Source organism: Pseudonaja textilis, chromosome 4, assembly GCF_049901715.1.
Source record: "Pseudonaja textilis isolate UNSWEBS1 chromosome 4, rPseTex1.2, whole genome shotgun sequence".
Lineage (NCBI taxonomy): Eukaryota > Metazoa > Chordata > Lepidosauria > Squamata > Elapidae > Pseudonaja > Pseudonaja textilis.
In genome coordinates, this window is record NC_141993.1 from 46,792,286 (window position 1) to 46,814,940 (window position 22,655).

The following is a 22,655-nucleotide window of genomic DNA, read 5'->3' on the forward strand; positions in this document are numbered from 1 at the left end:
ATTTTCCCAAGAGTAGCAGAAGTAGCAGGAAGTCACTCCATTTAGATACCTAACAGAGCTCATCAATCTAAAGAAGAAAGTAGTCTTACATGAACTAATTATATAATAAATAATAATTATCTGAGATATATCCCAATACACAGGACTATTTCACCAAACAAGTTGACTTCTTAAACTGTTCCCTGCAAGTAAGAAATCCAAAATTAATAATTGAGATGATGCTGTTGGAAAATATGATGCTTTCACCAAATAAATTGGCATTGGATTCTGAGATTCTCAGAATACACTGATACATCTGCAAGAGATATTGTCATGTATTGTATGTAAACCTAGCATTCAATTATTTTAATTATTTAATATTAATCCAAACTTGATTACCCTATTTTATTGGAAAACTTAGCTAAAATGTCTGCTATGTAGATAGGTAATTGATAAGTCCATATCTAGGCACACATGGTTTGTATAGATCAGGAACTTAGAAAACAACTAATGTAATCAGTGCTACAAGGCCTGCACAGGTACACTATATGCTTACAAAACTGTTTCAAATAGGGAAGCAGGTAGCTCAAAGCACCCATTGAGTATTCTCTACCAGATTCAGTTGTGACTGGTAAATGTGGATGAGACACCACACTAAAAATTTCAGTCTAAGTCCTACACCTTTACATGAAAATAAGTGATGCTGGATATGTTGCAATATATCCCCAAGTAAGCATACATAGGATTGCATTATTAGCTCAGACATCCACAATGTTTTATCACCAATGAGCTTGCCAGAAAGATCATGAATGGAAGAGGAAGAACAGCAAGAGAGAAGGTTATAGTAATAAAGATCTGGAATGAATAAGCTAATTTATCTGCATGCTATATAGGTCAACTGCCTTTTTATAGCAGAATTCTAATGAATTATAAACTCTACATGTTGAAATCTTATAGTGGAAGTAGTACTTGAGCAAATTATTTGCATTGTAATTTCTACCTTCCATTAGGTTACTACAAGACATTTCACAGATTCATTTAAAGCCTGTTTGGCAATCGTAATTAAAGTATATTCTGAATTGGGATGCTTCAATTAGAGTCCTCTCAAATCCATTAGCCATAGTGATTAAAGACATTTTAGAAGCATGTTGAGATTGCTTAATGGCAGCCTTCCCTAACTTAGTGCTCTCCAGATGAGTTGTACTTCAAATCATGGAGTCACCCTGCTAGTATCTTCTTTGGTTGCTTTATTTGGACAGTTTCCTGGCATTTTCACAGTTAGGCAATAACATAAGTTAGATTGATTTGTGATAGTAAAAGCAATAAGTGCATCCTTTCTGTTTCTGCTTTTGGTTTGTTCATGAAATGTGATACTGAGGCACACGTGTAGTGCAATATTATATACATTTATTCTTCACTATCAAATAGTGGTGAATGCTTAGGAATTTGGCTTTTAAAGAATTATCAGGGAAAGTTGTACATCAAAGAATGAAAACAATGTGATTTGCATAAAAATGATGCTTAAGCAATTTATGTTAATAGCTATATAACTTGGAGAAAATGCATGCAGAGACTTATATGTTGTAAAAAAATTAAATAATTTATTGTGGATTTTAGAAATAAAATCTGGAAAAACCCTGCTGGCCTGAAGTATTATTGCCTTATTAAGGAGATGGTAAAAGAGAAAACAGTGTTACTGTTTTGCTCATACCTGTCCTTGAAGATGAAACACCAGTGATTTCACCTTATTTGTGAGCAGCTGAATTTTGAGAAGTTCCTTAAAATGAGGGTGGAGCAGTTTAGAATTCATAGGTAATAAGCTATGATGGCTGGGAATTATGAGTTAATGCTTACTGCATCCTGAAGGTAGACATCTAGGGAAGTCTGGGTCAGCTTAAAGTTTTGGTTTCATTGACCTTAAAACCTGTGATGATAGTTGTAGAGTGTTAGGTTTTTAAAAGCATACTTAACTGAAGTGTTTTAGAAGTGTAAATGGTCAATTGGATTTCACTATTGCGGTCAAATACAATCTGTAGGTTTTTTTCATGAACTTCAGCTTCAATTAAGAAAGTTTCTGTCTATAATGACAGAATATACAGAATGAAGTTTGTTCATAATACAGTGAAAAATGAACATTTTTCCTGTTTCATAACTCACTTCATCTGAACAAATTTAAAATACTGTACTTGAAGAAAATGCAACAACAGCTTCACTAAGACGAATTCTGATTTATAGTTTCTTTGGCTTAACGATAGCCAATGAATACAGATTTACAGCATTTAAAACAAATGGTCCTAGATGGACTTTAGCAAGTCCACAGCATAAATGAATTCTGTAGTTATAAATTATTATGTAGAAATGTCCTTGCAATCTCACTCTACTGCTGTAGAAGCAACTGCAGTCTTTTAACTTTGTTAAAAAATACTCTGAAAATTATCCCCATGGATTAACTCTCTGGCATGTCTGAATGCATAAAACGAACCCCCAGTGACCTATTGCATTACAGAACAGCATCAATGGGGATAATTTGACTTAAGGAAGAGAAATCTTAGCTCTTGCTCTGCCTCAAGGATGCAAGTATTTTTAGGCCAAGGACATGACTTCAATTTTGATGAATCTGGCCTCTTGCTACAAAAGAATGGAGACAGGGTAAAGAAGTGGTAAAAACAGAACAAAGCTAGCACTTATTTATTTAATAATGTCCATCTTCTGCCACGCTGAAAATAACAGTTCAGATATACACAAAGGTTGTGGAAGCTGCATCTGAAGCTTTAAGGTGGGGCCAGGTTGCATATTTCTACTTGCCTGAGAAGGGCAGCCTGTTTGTGACTAGGATTATAGTGAAGATAATGATTATGCAGACTGGGGGTATGGAAGGACTATAGTTTTCTACTTTTCTTTGGTTTATTTTTACTCAGTTGAGATCTTTGTTTTGAAATTAAGCCTATTTTAAAATTGATGGTATAGTATTCCTCTATTTTTTACCTCAGAAAGGCCAGAAACAATTACAGTTGTCCTCGACTTACAACTGTTCATTTAAATTACATCACTAAAAAAAAGTGAGTTATGACTTTTTCCCACTTATGACTGTTGTAGCATCTCCATTGTCACATGATGAAAATTCAGATACTTGACTACTGACCATGTCCCAGGATCACGTGAACTCCTTTTGCGAACTTCTGACAAGCAAAGCCAATGGGGAAGGCAGATTCACTTAACACCATGTCACTAACTTAACAACTGCAGTGATTCACTTAATAACTGTGGCAAGGAAAGTCATAAAATGGGGCAAAATTAACTTAACAAATGTCTCACTTAGCAACAACAATTTTGGTCTCAATTGTGGTTTTAAGTTAAGGACTACCTGTATAACAAGTTTATGAAATGGACTTTTCTAGGTGACAAATGCTGCAGTCCCTGTAGAAAGGTTTTCTACCAACTACATAATATCTCTGTCACTTAATGAAAATAAGTGTTTATTCCAGAGTTCATACTGTGTGTCCCTTTGTTTGCTATTAGCATGATAGTAATTTAGTTGAACTATTGTGAGGGGGAAACATCCTTTGGCTTGAGTAATCAGAAAGACAAGCTAATGTTTGCTCAAGTCAGTTGGTCTCATATGGTTGACATGTGGTAATTTGAAGTCGTCAATGTGGCAATTCATCTTATGAGGACCATTCATTCATATGGATTGCCTCACCACTCAGATCACAGAGGGGTGGAAATGATTACCACATATTCTTGTTGAAAAGAGAAGTTTGTTATGAACATGACTGAACTGATACCAACAGATCTACACAAATCAGCTTCTGTGAGTCGTTATGTGGAACGCTCTAAAGACTTTTATTTTTATCTCTTAGTTCAGTGTTTCTCAACCTCCACAGTTTGAAGCTATGTGGAGGTTAACTCCCACAGTCCACCAGCCAGGGAAGCCCACACATCTTCAAGCTGATGAGAATGAATACAGTTATGGACTGAATCTTATTAAACTACATTTTCTGAGCTATATATTCAATATTTATTTATTTTATTTTTGTAGCATAGCAAACTAATGTCTACATGGCAGAAGTAGTCAGTTACAATAATGTCAGTTTCTTTGACAGGAACATTTTCAGACAGTCAGCAATAATTCATCAAAGATGAGGGAAAAGGCAGGAGGAAATACAGTTCTCTGTTAATGCATCATCCTTCCTCAAACTGTTGCCTTTAGCATGTTTGGTTTTCAGCTATCATAATCTATAGCTTAGATGTCATGTCCATTATTTATAGCCAATAAATTGGGGATATGTGCGTTGTAATCTATCACTAACGAGATGGAGGATTTGGAAAAGGTTCTGTGTGTCAGTAATCAAGTCTCTTTTTAAAGCAATGGCAGAATGGTTCCTTAATTGTAAATTTGCATGATATTGTATCCAATGATGTGTTCCCAGTCTATATTTAAGTCATAATTCTGTTCGGGGGAATAGTTTTTTTTCAATAGAACGTGTCATTTGCTGAATCATTTGAGACCTTATACTTTTCCCTTTATGATGACTTGCCTCACATGCAGAAAGACCCCACAAAGGGTTAACATGTTTCCCAGTGCTTCAACTCGCTGCCAACATAACAAATCCTTAGTTTCATTTTATCCTCTAGCGGTTAATGCCATGCTAATTATATACAAAAGCAATCAATCTATTTACTCTTCTCATTCCTTTTTTTGGTCAGAGAAAAAAAAATCAAAGAAGGATATTAATGTTTTTACAGACAGATTATTCAAAATGTGCTTTGTACAATCCTATAGAAAATGTAATACTTGGAAACATTTGTGCTGAAATTTCACTCATAACTTATATTTGTTTATATCAAGAATTTCCGGAAAGGAGTCAGACAGTTATAGAAGTTTGAAATATATGTGCATTATTACTCTTCAACTCTATCTGCCAAACTAGTGTGTTTAACACTAGTTTGTAAACTAGGTTTATTACAGTTGTGGCGGGGGGGGGGTTGATCAAAGGCTTACCTAGTGATTTGCTGCTTCTGTCTTTTATGGCCAAGAAAGACTGAAATAATTAACACTGAAGGCAAGAACAATTGGATGCATACTAGTTATATTTCCCCTTAGTAAACAGTCCAGAGTTAAAGACAAGTAGTAGTTTTGAGGTTTCTGCCTCAAGGGGTCTTGGAAATTACATGAACTTTATTTTTTCTCAGAAAGGGCAGGGGACACTCCTTTTCAGTAAGATACCCTTTGAAGAATTTCCACTTGCCTAGCACAAGGAAATCCCTAGAGACTCAGTATTGTTCAACAGTGGCCAAAGAGCTTTGGGACTATATGCTTTTGTCTTTCCCAGGCCCTGGGTCCCCTTGCAAGGCACTGTATTTGGACTTCAGTTGCAAGGTTAAGAGTCAGTGCTGGAAGATGTTCATAGTCATATAAATTGCACAAGATTTTACCATAAGGCTTCCCAGAGTTTTAAGACAGGCTCAGAAAAGAAACCAAAGTTATTATGAAAGGACAGTCTAGAGCAGGGCTGTCAAACTCACAGCCTGCAGGCCGGATGCGTCATGTGCTGGCTATACCCATGCACAGTTTAGCAAAGGGGACATGATACGTCACATGATGACACCATGATGATGTGAGTTTGACACCCCTGGTCTAGAGCTTCTTCTCTGTCTTAAGCACTTTTGGGCTATTGCTGAAAATTCTGGAAATTAAAGACCATACATCTGTAGGGCATCCAGATTGTGGAAGGCTGATTTAGGAAAGCAAGGTAATCTTAAACATATTTTGACATATACTATCAAGTAAGAGAAAGTCATACCATGAGAATATGTATTGGCTGTTCATATAGTGTAATGTACACTAGATGGCCATAAATAATTAAAATAGGCACATAATGATGTAGGTTGTGTAAGTGAAAGACATTACTAAAGTTCATTGGTGCATGATTTGAACACCATTGCCTCCAAAGGGTAAGATCGCAGGTGATCAGAAGAAGGTGATCTGTCAGAAGAAAGCTAAAAAATATCTTTATAGTAACTATCCTCTATAAATAAATGTAGGAAGTAAAGAGGGATCTAGTTAAATGCTGATGACTATTGTCCTGACACCTTTACTTTACCTGACTGTTTCTCTTGTATTGGAATTTGAGGTTCCAATCCACAAAAGGCCCTCCTACAAGATCATTTGGAGAAGTATTAACAATAGATTAAAAAGCAACTTAGTCATAGAACAATCTCAGAATAGGTATCTAACTCAAGGCTCACAATGTGTAGTATGAAAGGCTGTCTTACAATAAGAAAGGACAAGGTTTCTAAATAGGGTGAGCTAATGATTTCAGTTTGCTAGTTTTGATTATTTGAGGGTCTGCTGATGGAGGAAGTGGCATTTGATCTTCCAACAGAGGAACTTTTGACCTTTGCTAATGCAGTGCTTCCCTTCTGATGCACATATCCTCTTTAGAAGAGCAAGGATTGACACCAGGACATGATGTCATGTGACTCTCTGGATTAGTGTCAAGGATAGCTGGATGTTTTCCAGAGAAAATAATTATTTTGATGATGAACTCTTACTTAGCAGCTCGTTAAGTGGATGTTTGTGACCTGTTACAGCACAATTTATTTACTTGTGTGCCTTTTATAGAAAGAAAAAGAAATTTATCATCATCTGTTAATCAGATGTTTTACTGGGCTTGCTATATCACTTATGGTTTGAAAGCTACTTCTAAAAAAATATTTAGCAGTTAACATGCTGATTATGAATTCCACTGCTTCTCGTTGACTAGCTGTATAACATGTATAATTCAAAATATTGTTCAAAAGCCTTTTTAATCAAAAACAACAAAAACAAAAATCACTATTGAACTGTTATATATGGAGGTTGTGGGAAGTATTCCAACATTTAGTAAGAAATAAACTAGATTAACTATGTGTAAGCATGGGTCTTACATACAAATTGAGCAAATAAGTTGAAACTGGACTTGAACTTGCAATCTTGAACTTGCAATCTGAACTAACAAACTACCACCAACTACCCAACCAAATAATAGACCCCCCTCATTCATTAACTTGCAGCCCAAGGAACTAGAGAAGGTCTCTTCTAACGCTCTTGCCCCTCCCATATTGCTGCTATGGGCTAAGTTACCTTTTTCTGATCATTCCCTTGACTGTGTTACTTTGCCCAATCTTCAAAGTCATTTCATGGTTCCATCAATTCATGCTAAATCATGTTCAGATCAACTATGAAATGATGGCTTCTGAACTTTAGAGCAGCAACAACAATGGCAAGAAAAACTGGTATTGAGGTTAAATAGGTACTTGTCAAAAACAGTTTCAGACTTCCTCTGGAATGATGGATAATGCAATAACAAAAACAAACTTTGGCATTACAAAAGCCAGAGATTTAGCTGTGCTGCTATGGTATAAACTAGTGGTTCCCAAAGTGGGTGGTACCGCCCCCTGGGGGGCGGTGGGATGCCTTAGGGGGGCGCTAAGAGGCAAGGGGGCTGGCAAGGGGGCACTAAGAGGTGGCAGGGGGGCGTTCGAGATGCCGCCCCCGCAGGCTTACTGACTGCTGGCCACGCAGCCCATTGACTGTTTCATCGCTCCGTAGCCGGCGCCTCGAATGTGGAACTTGCACACGACGAGCTTTGCCAAGCCTGGGGGAGAGAGGTGGGAGATGGTGGAAAGTGGGCACCTTAGCTTGCAGGCTGCCGTCTCCAGTGGAAGTGGCGGACGCGTGCCAGAAGGCCCAAAAGCAAAACCCTCCCAAGGCATGCAGTGGAAGGGGTGGGTGGTCCATCATTAGGGCCCCATTCCTCGGAGGAGAACAAGGGAGCGCACAGCACCCACATGGCCTCCACCTCTCCAGCCAGCCGGGCTTGCACGCAGGATGTGGGTGGGTGCAGCTTCAAGGCACATGGCTCAGTTCGGTTTGGCTCTATGTGGCCAGGCGGACCTAGAACCTAGCCTCCCTCTGCAGCCCGGTCCTTCAGAACAAGCCCTGCGTTGGCTTGCTTGCTTAGTTTCCAAGCGATCATTCCCTCCACCTCTGCCGTTCCCTCCACCTGCTTCCGCACACCTTCCTCCTCCCGGGTGGAGTGTAAAGATGGGCGGAGCACTTCCCCGAAGTTGGGAGTCTCTGAGCACCTCCCCTTGCTTGGTCTGATGGAAGTGGACCTTGGGTCAAAGCAAAGAGGGTCAAGTCAGCTGTCCCAGGGAGGTTGGCATTGCAAAATTGGATGCCAACGAAAGAACTGGGTCAGGGGGCTGGAGAAGGGGCAGAGGGGCAGCTGCATTAAGGAGCAGGAAGATCGTAGCCATGGTTTATTGACCAAGCCGGAATCAAACAGCATGCTAAACCCTAACCAGAATGGCTGGGTTGATATATTCAGCCCGTGTTTCTCAATCTTGGCAACTTGTGTGGACTTCAATTCCCACTCTGGCTTTGCTCTACTTTCCCAAAGTGCTGCTACTGTCACATTCTTTCTGTCTGTCTGTCTGTCTGTCCATCCGTACATACATACATACATACATACAAAAGGTCTGCCTTCCTGCCTACCTACCTACCTACCTGCCTGCCTGTCTTTCTGCCTACCTACCTACCTACCTATCTATCTACCAATATAGATCGATCTATCTATCTATCTATCTATCTATCTATCTATCTATCTATCTATCTATCTATCTATCTATCTATCTATCTATCCACCCATCCAAAAGGTCTGCCTGTCTGCCTGCCTTCCTGCCTACCTACCTACCTGCCCGCCCATCTTTACGCTACCTACCTATCTACCAATATAGATCTATCTACCTACCTACTTATCTACCAATCTATCTACCTACCTACCTACCTATCCATACATTCATCCAAAAGGTCTGGCTGCCTACCTGCCTACCTACCTACCAATCTATCTACCTACCTACCTGTCTCTCTTTGTTTCTCTCTCTCCATCCATCCATCCATCTATCCATCCATCCATCCATCCATGTTCGAAGCAGGCACATCGGGACAGTAGAGCAAAGCCAGTCTGGGAGGGAGGGAGGGAGAGAGAGAGAGAAAGAGAGAGAGAGAGAGCTGATGCATCAGATTGAAATAAGACCGAGTTTAGACTAAGGCCCTTTTCCACATTGAAACATCTTTGCCAGCACATTGAAACATCTTTGGCTTCTATTAAAGGTTTTGTGGATGAAACATGGTCAAGACTACAAGCAAGCTCTCACATTTTGTTGAGGCTTTAAACAGGATCCATTGGACCAGATCTCCACCCTAAAAATTACTTTTCCCCAATGTATTACAGTGCCTATTCTGAAGAAGGCAAAACCAAAATGTACTGGTAAATTACAAGGAGAACACACACACACACACTCCCTTCTAACCCTGCTGGAGCAGGTGATGGAACTAGAATAGATATTTCATTATCTTTCTCCTCCCTTCCTCCCTCCTTTATTTCTTTTTCTTTCTGTCCCTTCCTTTCATCCCCCACCTCTTTCGTTGTCCTTTTTTCTTTCTTTCCCTTTTCTCTTTCTTTTCTTCCTTCTGTCTTTCTCTCTCTCTCTTCTCTCTCTCTCTCTCTCTCTTTCCCTCTCTCAGGCTCACCCCATTGACTTGACTTGCTTGGGCAGGTCCCTCCAATGCAGTGGGCTCAATGGGGTGGACCTGTGGGGCTGGCACCTAGAACGCGGCAGTGGCGGCATGTTTGAAAAGTAGAGCAAAGCCAGAGGTCGATAATTTTTGCTGCAAAGAATCACAAAAGTTTCTGGGTTGTACACAAAAAGGGACACACATGTCAATGCAATTCAGCAACATAAAATAAAGAGATACAAATAAATCAAATCAACAAGAATCGGCAAAGCATCTCTGATTAGATTTTATTCACTACTAGAATCTAATCAGAGATGCTTTGCCGATTCTAGTCCAATGACCTGCTCCAGCAGGGTTAGAAGGGAGAGTGTGTGTATGTGCGTGCATGGCTGTCAAAACTCCAAAAACAGGTCAAGTAGCTCTGGGGAAGCCAGTCATAAATTAGAAGACTTGCTAAACAACTGGCCATTAAGTGAGGACCACTTGTATTTGGTTTGCCAATCACCTAGCCATGCCCACTCAGTCACATGACCAACAAGCCATGCCCACCCAGTCACATGATCAGCAAGCCACACCCTAAAATTAGGCCACACCCACAGAAATTTGAATCCCACCCCTGGGTCGGGGGCATCAAAGATGAGTTTGTAGCACCAAGTGTGGGTGGACTGGAAGAGTTTGGGAACCACTGGTATAAACCTATGGCCTGCAGCATTGATGCCTTGATTAACCACAGTATTATCAAAATCCATAGTTAGATTTCCTGTCCATGACTATTTAAAAATTGTTTTTAGATAGCTGCCTATTTCTGGTGCCACCTGAAATAAAATATGGAAGAAGAATAAGAAGCTACATGGAATTTTTTGATTTTAATATAAGATCAGCTAAACAGAGGATCAAATCCCAGATCACATTGAAGACCAAAAAATGAAATAGCCATGATCTTCTGCTCCTACATCAAAGAATTAAAACTGCCAAAGATATCATGAGTTCCATCCATCAAAAATCATAGAAAAAAATGAGTACAACCATTCATCTAAAAGTCAATTCAGACAATTTTGTAACCAAAAATTTTGCTAACTATTTTATGCTATTAATGTATATCATTCACTTAAAATATCACCAATTTTTAATTTCAGTAGTTTTGGAAGGTGTGCTATGTGTAATGCTAAACACAGTTTATTTCAGAAGAGATCTCTGGCCTCAAAGTACATTTAACAGGAAACATGCTCCCCATTTTGCAGATCAGATGAAATGATACTGGATAATTAAATTATTTCAGGATTTTGAATTACAAAGTATGGGAATAAAACAGTCATTTGATTGGAATTAGAGAAGCTCATAGTACTGCAGTTTTGATCTTGCTTACTGAACTATAGTATAGTGTTTATGTTATGATACAAGGGCCACATAGAAATAAAAATAATTATGATACAATAAATGTATTATATCTTTCTTTTTGTTTGTTTTGTAATTCTAGGTATATATAATCAAAGTGACATGGTCAGACGCAACTTGCCAGACAATCTTCCGGAGGTATAGCAAATTCTTTGACTTGCAGGTAATGAATAAATTTTGCTTTTTCTTTGTGGAGAATTGGCATGGCCTCTTTCAGAGCTGTTAATAATGATTTGAATCTAATACTATCACAGATCACTGCAGATTTTGCATTGCTACTGAAATTGCTTCCAGAATACTTGAAAATACTGTTTCAGAGAAGTTGCTTTGGTTCTCATGGAGAAAAGACTTGCATAACTACATTGTTCTATAGTCTTCCTTGTGGGAAACTGTGCATCCTCTTCCTTCATTGTGGAAAGAATATGTCTCATGAGACCCTAACACTTTCCCTCTTAAATTTAACTTCCTTTTGTTTGTGATTCTGCTGATATTAGGTATTGGTTATCTTTTATCTCTCCCACTGACTTCCTTGAGGTCTTCCTTTTTTTGACCTGTATGTATTCATGTTCAGTGAGAAGCCATTTCTGAATCCAATATAATCAGAATTCATCAGCTTTAGAGCAGCATTGAGTATATTTATCTAAATTTTACTAAGTAGTTGATTGGGAGGGGGATGAGAGCAGATGGTCAGTGGGAACAGCAGCCTAAGCTTCACAACTGAAAGGGCCTTCTCCCAGAATATAATGCCATGTTTGTAGTGATCAGATCATTTAAGGCAGTAACATTGGTTATTTCAATATTTTTGGTCTCTCTCATACTCTCATCTATAGAGTAATTGGACAGAAAATAATGGGGGCTAATAGGGATGGAATGAGAAAAAACTGGCTGGGGACATAGATGAAAATTCTGCTCCCTGGTTTCAGTGTCAACACCTGAATTAAAAACTTTGCCTGTCTATTTCACTGTGTATTCTACAGGCACGCTTGAACGTATCATCTTTTTCTGTCTTACTAATTTTGTACTAGTTTCTTCTATTCATGTGTGCAATTATACCTTAAAATGGCTATTGGAAAAGTGTTTTCTCTCAAGAGCCATTTTATCTAGGAATGCCATGCCATGCCATGTCCAGCTTTGCAGAGTTTATTTCCTCATGAAGGGGAGAGGTAGAATGACTGACACGGAAAATCCCTCTGAGCAGATATAAGGTTATCTTAACATCCACCATGAATATCTAGAAGTTAAATTAAAAAGTTGATTACTATTAGTGAAATCACTAGTGATACATCTTAATTGAGTCACTGTGGAAACAGGAAATAACTAAGATGTGACTCATGAGAAAGAATCAATGGAGCACTGGTAATACATGCAGTAGTTGGTTAGATTACAGATTTGAGGAAACTTTGATCTCTATCAGATAAACATGGCAAAGGCATGTTGCTTGCTTGGAATTTAGACCACTGCAGTTTGCAATTGCTTCTGTAATTGGGTGGAAGTACCAAAGACATATCAGCAGAATATTGGTTGCATTCATCATATTGAGCTTGAAAAAAGGAATTAATATGGACTCAGTCCCACAATATGTAATAACAAAAGGATTAAAATAAAAAAGTATTGGGACATCTTCTTTCACAGTCCCTTTAGAAAGTTCATTTGGAAACAGCTGTCCAAAGAGCTGAACAACTCTAATAATTCTTTTTTACTTTTACATAGAGACATTTGGCATTTTTCACAAATGTATATCATTTTTTTCGGTTTTATGATCCCAACTCATGAAGCCTTATTAAGATTTCTATTAAGCTTGAGAAGACAAGTCTTCCATTATATTTCCTTCTGTTAGCATTCCTAAGTTGAAGTAGATACGAAGAAGGCTCGGTTCATCTTCATCTGATAACACTTTTTAAAAAATAATTATGCCCTTCACTTTCAAGTACTTTCTTTTTATAAAACAGCAGTTGTCCCCACCCCCCAGCCTTGTCTGTGTTCCTTCAAGTCTCCTAGACTTTCCTGTTAGGTTTGAAAAGTTCCCATCGACTAAACTTATCAATAGGGTTAGTGTGTTGTACAGGAAATGATGTCTCCAATTGGGAGAAGGAGCCTTGAAAGGTCCCATTGATAAGCAGAAAGGGAGGGGCGACCTAGCAACAGTGGAAAACATTTACTGAATAATATGTATCTTTCTCCCATTCCTTCTTGAAAACATATCAAGAATGTTCTCACCATCCTCAATAACTTTTTATTTTAATCCTTTTGTTATTACATATTGTAAATGTCATCGTTTTGTACATTGAACTGAAGGACACCAACCCAAACAAGTTGAATGGTTTAATAAGCAGTATTCATGTTTGGTGTAGGCTCATTTGCATGTGTTTATTGAAAACATTTTATTTTTTTGTTCCAAAGTGGCTTCCAACAGCACATGAAAAAAATTATACAAGAATTCAGCAGATTAAGATGTCCCTAAAAATTCAGTACAGTAGTAACTGGTTGCTTTGATCTATGGATTTCCTGTAAAGGGCAAGACACACTATGTGATCTTATTTTGTAAAGATTGAGGAATAGCATTAAAATCAAAGAAAAGAATAGCATTAAACATATTGGAAGAGAAACCACCATGGCACAGTGGTTAGAATGCAGTATTGCAGGCTACTTCTGTTGACTGCCAACTGCCAGCATTTGGGCAGTTCGTGTCTCACCAGCTCAAGGTTGACTCAGCCTTTCTACCCTTCCAAGATAATAAAATGAGGACCCAGATTGTTGGGGAAAATATGCTGACTCCGTAAACCTCTTAGAGAGAGCTGTAAAACACTGTGAAGTGGTATATAGTTATATTGCTATCTGCGTTTAACTTTCAAAGACTTATTCCGCAGGGAGTTCTTTGATTTTAAGACACACTTAATAACATTCTCTAAGGAGCATTCATCACTTATATCTATCTTCCTAGTAACTGTGCAATGATATGTCATGAAGAAGGGCTGATTCAGCTCTATATTATCATATCATGAAGAAAAAGTGCACTGTCTATCTCATTCCAAGTCCATGTTAATTTATTTCCTTCCTATCTGTTCCATCATTTCCTGTCTTAACATTCCTATGATGTAATGCTCTTTATTTATTTCCAGTTTGTAAAACTAGAATCTTCCTAATTCATTTGTATTGTGTTTTCTGTATCTTTTTTGATTACTTAACTTGATTAATTTGTTTTTATGACTATTTTTGCAGATCAATGTTACAAATATATGTAAATATATTCCATGTTTTTAAAAATTGTATTATTGTAGATTGAAAATTAAGTCCAGAAGAGTCCTTCACTCATGAAAGGAGCCTTTGACTCTTACAAGAGCTCTTTCCATGAGTGGACAACTATCGTTGGGTCCAATCACTCTATGACATTAATATTCTTAGGTCAAATTTATTTCTGTCTTATGTAACAGAAGTTTCATTTTTATAGCTCTTAGAGCTCTTCACGGTAACTGCTGAAAATTAATAGAAGGGTTTCCTGTCATTCTGAGATGGGAAATATATAAAAACTGTATTATAAAGCTAAAAAGGGCATATTGTAGTGTAGTTAAAGCATATTACAGTGCTGTTAAAGAGATTTCCTCAAAACAGCTTTCCCAATTATGGGGTGATTTAACCCTTCCTACTCTAATAGACATCCTTAAAAATGTCTTTCAGTCCTTGCCCTAAAAGGTTTGCCAGCTTTCATTTAGAATAATGTTATTTACTAACTGGGTGCCTTCAGCTTGTCACAATGATGAAAAAGTGGTGAGTGGTCATAATAAAATTCCCATTCTTTTTGAGCCTCTGGCTATATATTAATAAAGTAACAGTAACCCCCTAGCCCCCAATAAGGATCATTAGACAGATGCAAGCTTATAGGTTTAAGGTTTGCCTATTGACACCGTGATACATGTTCCATAATTTCCCCCTTGCTCACCTCTATAGTTTTATGTTTTCTAGTAACTTTGATTGTGATAGATTCAAAGGTCCACCAATGAATGACCCATTTGAATGCTGGCGTCACTGCATTTTGCTTTTTACTCTGAGTATAGTGTGAACTCTACCATTCTCCACACATAAAACACACTGTGCTAGATCATGGTTTCCAAAGTTGCACATTGCACTTAAATAACCATATTAAAAAATAAGTTTAAACCATGTAAAACACAATCCATAGTTTATATTATATTTTCATGAGCCCATCCAAGATATTTTGTAAACCATATGTCTCAGTATTCTGTGTGAACTCTACCAATTGTGTTATATGAATCAGATGAATATGGCTTAATACTAACTTGTGAATCAGGGCACTAAGTAGAGAATTTAGAATATGATTAAGTCAAAATTAACGAGCATAAAAATAACTCCTTTGATATAGAACAGTAATCTACTGGATCAGCTTTCCACAATCCTGCCACAAACAATTAAGGAAGATCACTTGAAGGAAATCAGGTGTCAGTAAGTTCATTAGCTATTCAGCCAGCTTTAAGAATTTAGCATAAATCAGAGCAGTGTAGGAAGTAGTTTTTTGTTAGATTTGGCTCAATGATAATTTTTCATCTTCAAGCAGTACTGAATATTTTTGATGCTTGTGCCATCATTGAAGATGCAGGTTCCCACATATCTCTTTTATGGCAGCCATCTGGATTATTGTTTCCTATTCTGGATTGGCTCTGTCCTATTCCATGAGTACTGAGGCCACTTTCTGGTCAATTTCAGATAGCCTGAAGGGATGGTATGGGGGACCCAGTAGGAAAGGATCAAATAGCAATTAAGGAAGAAAATGTTGGAAATCAGCTTAGTTGCTGCTTTTGCTTCAGTGACTTGGCATATGGTTTTCCTGACCTTAATTAACCAATTAAATGACATTGACTTATTTCCTTTGGGAGTAAAGTGAAACAAACTAATGGAGTGACTCTCCACCTATTGAAAAATGAATGCAGATACATTTCACTTGAACAAACATAATCTGCTGTTATAAATTTATTGTGAGTTCCAATCTGAACAGTTATGATCCACACGAACTTGCTGTTGGTAGAAGTCCACATTCCAGCTTTTTATCTTTTTTAAAGAAAATTAACATGCTTCAATTTAAAACATGTTTATCAGATCCACATGATCTTCAAATGCATCCTTAGATGAGAAAAATGATGTGTTTTGCTGTGTAGCATGAGTAAGAAGGCATGGCAGAGAATATGTCAACTGCTTGGATTTGTGAACTGTTTTATGATTGGCTACAATATGCGTGGTAGCCCACAGAATGTTTTCAAAATTAATTATGCCCATTGCGACCCAAAGATAGGGACCTTTGAACCAGCAATAGCCACTTAACTGTGGAACTGAGCGAACTCAGGCTCTGTGACAAAATACTCTAATTTTTAAGCATAACATAAATAAATATGCTGTCTGTGGCTCTTTGGAAAAAGGAACAGATAAAATATAATGAATATTTTTCTTAAAATCTCACATGCTTCATTGCTGGTTTCAAAATTTTAAGAATGAATAAGACTGAGCTATTAGTTTATATTATAGTATCTGATATACATATAGATATACAATATATATCTTTAACAATTCCTATCCAGCATTGGTGTTATGAATGCCATCACTGGTATTCATTTCTATAAAGGACCAAGGCTATCATTGTATGCTAAGCCATTGTTTATTGTTATCTTGATTTTTTGAATAATCCACAGTAGCTGGTTTATAACATTAGACCATAAATTGTATGACATGCTAAACCAAAATGACATAAACCTTAGTATAGCCTGGGGCAATGAATGAATGAAGCCAATAACTTTGGTACATTCCATGATAATTTTTTTTGCTGTATCTTGGACATTCATTATCTTTATTTATACTCTTAGAATGGGAAAAATAAATATTATTAGTGCCTGGCCATGTTAAATGTTTATTTTCTATAGAACTTTTTGATAATAGCAGATCATGGACTTATTCTGGAACAGCATGTCTAACTATTATAATGGCTATTAGGCAAGGGTTGCTTACCCACAAAATCAAGGGCCTCTTATCTAACCTGCAGTTCCAGGAATTTCAAATAGACAGGAAATTTAAACCTGGCCATGCTACATACTATGCTGTGCTGACATTGTAACATATCAAAATATGTTATATGGACACCTGGATGTGGACAAGTGTATTTTGCATGCTCAGTTTTTATGTTTCAGTTAGCAATGAATGACCTTTTGATTTCTATGAAATATCCAAAAAGATGCAAAATAGCTGTCTTGCACTAAGCTGCCTATAATACTAGGAAAAACAGAACATTGAAATGCTGTAGGTCTTTTGGAAAATGAATATGAAACATTGCCTGTTAATCCTAAAATAGCCTTGATTATTAATATAACACTGCGCTACAGAGCACTTAAGCTCTTACTAAAGAAAAAGATAAATTGCCATAAAATCTGTAATTGCTAGCTGAAATGCTGTTCTTTCTAAACAAGTCAGTTTGAGACACCACCACAACCTCAGTGTTTGCTAAACTTTGTTATGTAATGCCTTCTTCTCCTGCTCTTTCTTCTTTTTAAATTCCACCCTCTAATTGAAGTATAGTTTAAAATAACAGTCCATAATCTACATATCCCTAAAATAGCATTCCCCTAGCAAAACTATATAGTGGAACACAACTTTATTGAAAAGAGTATCATTCTGATGAAAGATGATCAGCTTGTTAGTAGTGTAAATCTAATTTTTGCACAAATGTATTCTCTCAGGACTCACCCTGGGCAAGATCATATTTATGAGGCATGCTTCCACTATATTTTAACTTTTGAAACTGATCGTGTTTGGTTGCATAATATGCTCAAAGCCTTGAACTATATAAACATGATATGGAATATAAACTTATATCTTACCCTCATCTAAAAAAGGGTATGATCTCAAAGCAGCATAGATGGTAAATTCAAATAATGAATTCAGATGAAAGTAGCATAAAATATTTTATTACAGTACACAAAAACAACATTCAGGCAAAGAAACTCAGTAATATAGTTGCCAAATATGCTGCTATACTGTACCAATTGTGGATAAAGAAGAATCTGGAGTATGGCATTAGCATGGCATACTCTACATTGACCATCAGAAACAGGATGATTATGATTGAGTTAGGGATATATGCTAGGTTGCTGATGCTCTGCTGATTATCTCCACTTTTTTTTTATTGGGAGGATAGTACTAGCTGTCATTAGTTGCTACTTTATCCGTACTTTATTGCAGATGTGGGAAGAAGAGTACTACCCACCCTGGCCCTATATTCATTAGCTGAAAGTGAGGAATTAAAAAAAAATTAGAGAGAAAGAATGGGCAAATAGATGTCTGAGTGGAAGAATAGCTTGTCAACTATTTGATGGTTGATTTTCTATGCTGTCTCCCCTCAATACTGTGACAGTACTCTAGATTAGTGTCCCATTCACCGAACATATTATTACCATCCTTGTTATTTAGGATAAATGGTTCTCATTCCTAATTTCTAGTATAGTCCAGCATCCCCCTTGTAATATATGCTTAGCTTTCAGTTTCTGTTTTGGGAGAAGCTTTGTAACACAACCAGGGATGTGGTTTTTAGGAGGAAATTGCCTGCCATGTGAGAACCAGCCCTCATTGGGGGAAGCCAATGATTTCTTGCCATGTGAAAGAGTATCTCTCAAGTTCTTCCAACTCACCAAACAATTCTTTGTTCTGTTTATGTACCTCCTTCTAAGAATAGCCATCTTGGCAGGATGGTCAGTGATGAAGCAGTTAAGCAGATGAACAGGATTCCTTAGTTCAAGCCTCCCTTCAATTTCAACTTCTACAGTTGATTTCAGCAACAGCATGGAGTCAAATATAATGATAGTAATGAGCATGAGATAATTCATATGCTCCATTGCAGCCCAATACCTTCTAGATGTTTGGGCATTCATTCCTCTCAGTACATCTGCAACCAGTGTTCCCTGTGCCAAGAGATCATGGGTTGTAGTCCCAAAAATCTGGAAATGAACAGATTGCTTGACTCTGTAATATAGCATTATTTAGGTAGGAAATGTTATTTTTCACGGATGTCACAAATTCAAGCCTTGCTTTATTTTAGGGAGAGCTTCTTTTGAAAGCAGAATAGTAACTGGATAAGTATTTTGGACAGGTTTGCAGTAAGGAAAGAAAATGTTTTCAGTTGGCCTAAGTCAAGGGTGTCAAACTGGCAGCCCATGGGCCAGATGCATCATATGTAGGCAATGCTTACCCCAGCTCTGAGAAGGGGAAAAACATGATATGTCACGTGACTGCAACATGACACCGTGAGTTTGACACCCCAGCAACTATGATCCTGCAAGTACTGCTCGAAACTGAACATACATAGAATACCAATCTGTTTTACTCCAACTGTATTAGGAGATTATGAACTTAAATTTGAAATGAGAGATCCTTGGTGCTCTCTAAGCTTGGCTGTTTTCTTGCAGATGTTTCATTACCCAAACTAGGTAACATCATGAGTGCTGGTTTTTGCAAGTTTTTAAGCTTAAGTTTGCAAATCATACAAAAAGCACGTTCTGGCCTAGTCCCAGGTGATTTTAGATTTTCTCTCACAAAACTCTGAGGTTTATCTTGCTCTTTGCTTGAATGATGGACTGCTTGGTCTTAGGTACATTTCTTTAGAATGGAAACCTATTGCAGTCAGTGAGGCTGCCTAAAGAGAAAGAAAATCATGGAGCTACCATAGTCTTGCAAAGCACACCTTCTAGAAAAAAGGAACTGAAATATCTTCAGGTCAGATTTATGTGCACTGAGCAAAGAGACAGCCTGGCTTCCCATGAGGTTGAAATCCTAAGGCAGTATATCAAGCAAGATGATGGATTGTATTTCCCATTCACAGACAAGACAATTGCTTGTTGCCATCATCAAACAAATGCATTTCTCTAGCTGATTATTACTACGATTCTGACCTGCTGTGACCATGAAATAATACTTGAATTCTGAAGAGTCTTTCCTCCAGATAAGAGCCGAGGTGGCACTGGTGGTTAGAGGTGGTTAGAATGCAGTACTGCAGACTACTTCTGCTGACTGCCGGCTGCCTGCAATTTGGCAGTTCAAATCTCACAAGGCTTAATATTGACTCAACCTTCCATTCTGCTGAGGTTGGTAAAATGAGGACCCAGATTGTTGGGGCAATATGCTGACTCTGTAAACTGCTTAGAGAGGGCTGTAATAGCACTGTGAAGTAGTATATAAGTCTTAAGTGTTATTGCTATTGATTGACCAGGTGCTGATGATGGAAAGCCATATTGCATCTTTCCTGCTGTAGCAAACCAAGAATCGCTGAAGTATTCAGAGGGCCAGCAGAACAAGCATAGTAGGACAGGTGATATCTGTTGACAGCAGTGCCTTGCTGCAGTAGAAGTCTGATGCCATCAGCTTTGAGATGTCTAACAACCAATGCCTCATGTGTGGCGTACAGATCTTGTTTTGTTTGTTTTTTGAAATACAAAATCAAATTCCAAATTCAGGTATTACATTTTTGTTATATTGCAGAAGGTGTGTTTGAATTTTTTCGATTTAGATACTCCAGTGTCAGCTTGGATAACCCGTTGTCTGGAGAATACAAGCCCTCTCCGTGAGGCCACTCCTTTTGTAGAAGAGCTGACCTCCAAATACCCAATTTTGAGGATTCTAGGGAACCAAAAGCACCTTGCAGTTCAGGAAGGCTTCTGGAAAGTGGCCAATTTCCAAAGCTGGTGCTATCATTAGTAATTGACACAGTATTTAGTAGATAGATTATGAGGGCTTTTGTTACTTCTGGTCCCTAAATTGTGGGGAATTATATAGAGTCCTGAAATAAAAACTATTATTCAGATTACAAGTGAGAAAGGAACCAGCAGCACACAAAAAGTAACTTCTCTTAGACGTGCAGAGAAGGTTGTAGTGCATCCTGTGATTAGATAATACTGTTCATTTTGTGAGATAAGACAGCTTTAGTTCTTCAGCATGCCTTTGGGATAATCCAGATATGGTTTGAATCTGCCTTTCTGCCCAGAGACTGAGTCCTCAATCTTTGCCACACCTCTTCCTGTCGGGGCAGGAAGCCCCATAGCCCCAGTCATGACTCAGACCCTATAGAGACATGGCAAAGGTTGGTTCCAACAATTTCAGTGGAAAGCAGCAGTTTAAAGTGTGGATTCTCCCAAAGGTTTGCAAAAAGCTCCTAAAGCATCCAAAACATCATAAACAGGCAGCAATTGGAAATCCTGCCTGTGCCATTTTTTCATGGCCCCCTGAATTACCAATTGAAGGCCTAACAACCTAGGCAGTCAAGGGGAAGCCCCAAATCAACCCCCCCGCCTCAGGGGGAGGGTGCTGAAGCTGTGATTGCCCCAGCATGTTGTTTCACTCCCAGGCTTAACTGGGACCAGTTAACCACACCAGAGCAGCCGCTTTCGCTTTTATGATCTCCAGCTGATTTTTGGGATGGCAGACGCCATTTTGGCCATGTGGCGAGTTGTGCAGTTCCAGGAGACAGGTAGATCTGCCACAGCCACACCCCAGGGAAGGCTTCCAGGCCTTGAATTCCCTTTGGAGCAGCAGGATTGGAGGATTGAAAGAGCTCTCCTCCCAACAATCTGGTCAATAGCAGCATGGCTGACCAAGGCAGCATGGAACCCACAAGTGCTAAACGATCCAAGCAGAGTCCCAGGAAAGCCAGATCTGCAAGTAGGGAGGCTGCTAACAAAATAAAGGCAAAGGCTCTTTATTTCAGAAAACCCACAAGAACAGGAGAAAGAAGGCAAAGGGCATTGGAAAAGCAGTTGTTCAGAGCTCAGAAGCAAGGTGACCAGGAGAGATATTCCCCCTTCCCCCAGCCAAGGCCTATTAGTCTCTTCCCTCAGCAGCCATTAGCACAGGACTTGCTTGCAGCTTCTGGAGCTTGGTCACCAGAGTTAGATAGGGAGCAAGAATTTATCCCTCCTGCTGAAGAAATCCAAACTCAGAGATTTCCTTTTGATTGCATGCTTCCTCCTCTTGCAGAATTGCAGATCAGAGACAGGACTGGATCACCTGAGGCTACATTTACACCAACTGCAGCAGGGAGGTGCTCAGCAGATAGAGTGGCCCCAGAATTATCAGAGGATCTTAAGGCCCTTTTTGTTCAGGCCATTTCTCATGGGGTAGCTTCCTTCCTGAGGGGGAGGAGCCATTCTTCTTCCCTTAGATCTGATCCTCAGCCATTGCAGCCAGTGCAATACCAGGCCTCCATGGGTTCCTCTAGGCTCTAGGTTCCTTCTCCAGCCCTCTCTATCAGAAGTAGGGCATCTGGGATGGAGAAGGAAGTTCAGGGAGAACAGGGGTTCTCAGAAGATGAGGACCTATCACCTGATCCACCCCTGTTTACAGGTATGTTTAGGCCAGGGCTGTTTAAATCCCTCCTCCACAAGGCTAGGACCACTGCCCAAATTGATCCTCTGCCCACTATCGCAACTGCTTCATCAGACACTCAGGAACCTAACAGCTGTTGTTTTTTTTCAGAACCTATAATTCTCCAACAGGAGATTTCTTGTCCCAAGTTATTTTTTAGACATAGTTCAGAGGCGATGGGTGCAACCAGGATCCTTCCCCATTCTGGGGGGTAATGATAAAAAAATTTTTCAATATGGGCCCTCTCCTCTCCGAGTCACTACAACTTCCCCCTCTGGATGAACCTTTGGCATCCTTGGTCTTTCCCTCTGCA

The 22,655-nt window shown here is 38.7% G+C and overlaps 1 protein-coding gene across 2 annotated transcripts in view; it reads left to right on the forward strand.

Moving 5' to 3' along the window:
• SH3PXD2A (SH3 and PX domains 2A) overlaps positions 1 to 22,655 on the forward strand; it is a 227,394-nt gene that overhangs the window by 16,550 nt on the left and 188,189 nt on the right. For both annotated transcript variants that reach the window (XM_026704720.2, XM_026704719.2), the window contains one exon: positions 11,022 to 11,102. In XM_026704720.2, the coding sequence (XP_026560505.1) occupies positions 11,022 to 11,102 (81 nt within the window). The remainder of the gene's footprint in view (positions 1 to 11,021; positions 11,103 to 22,655) is intronic.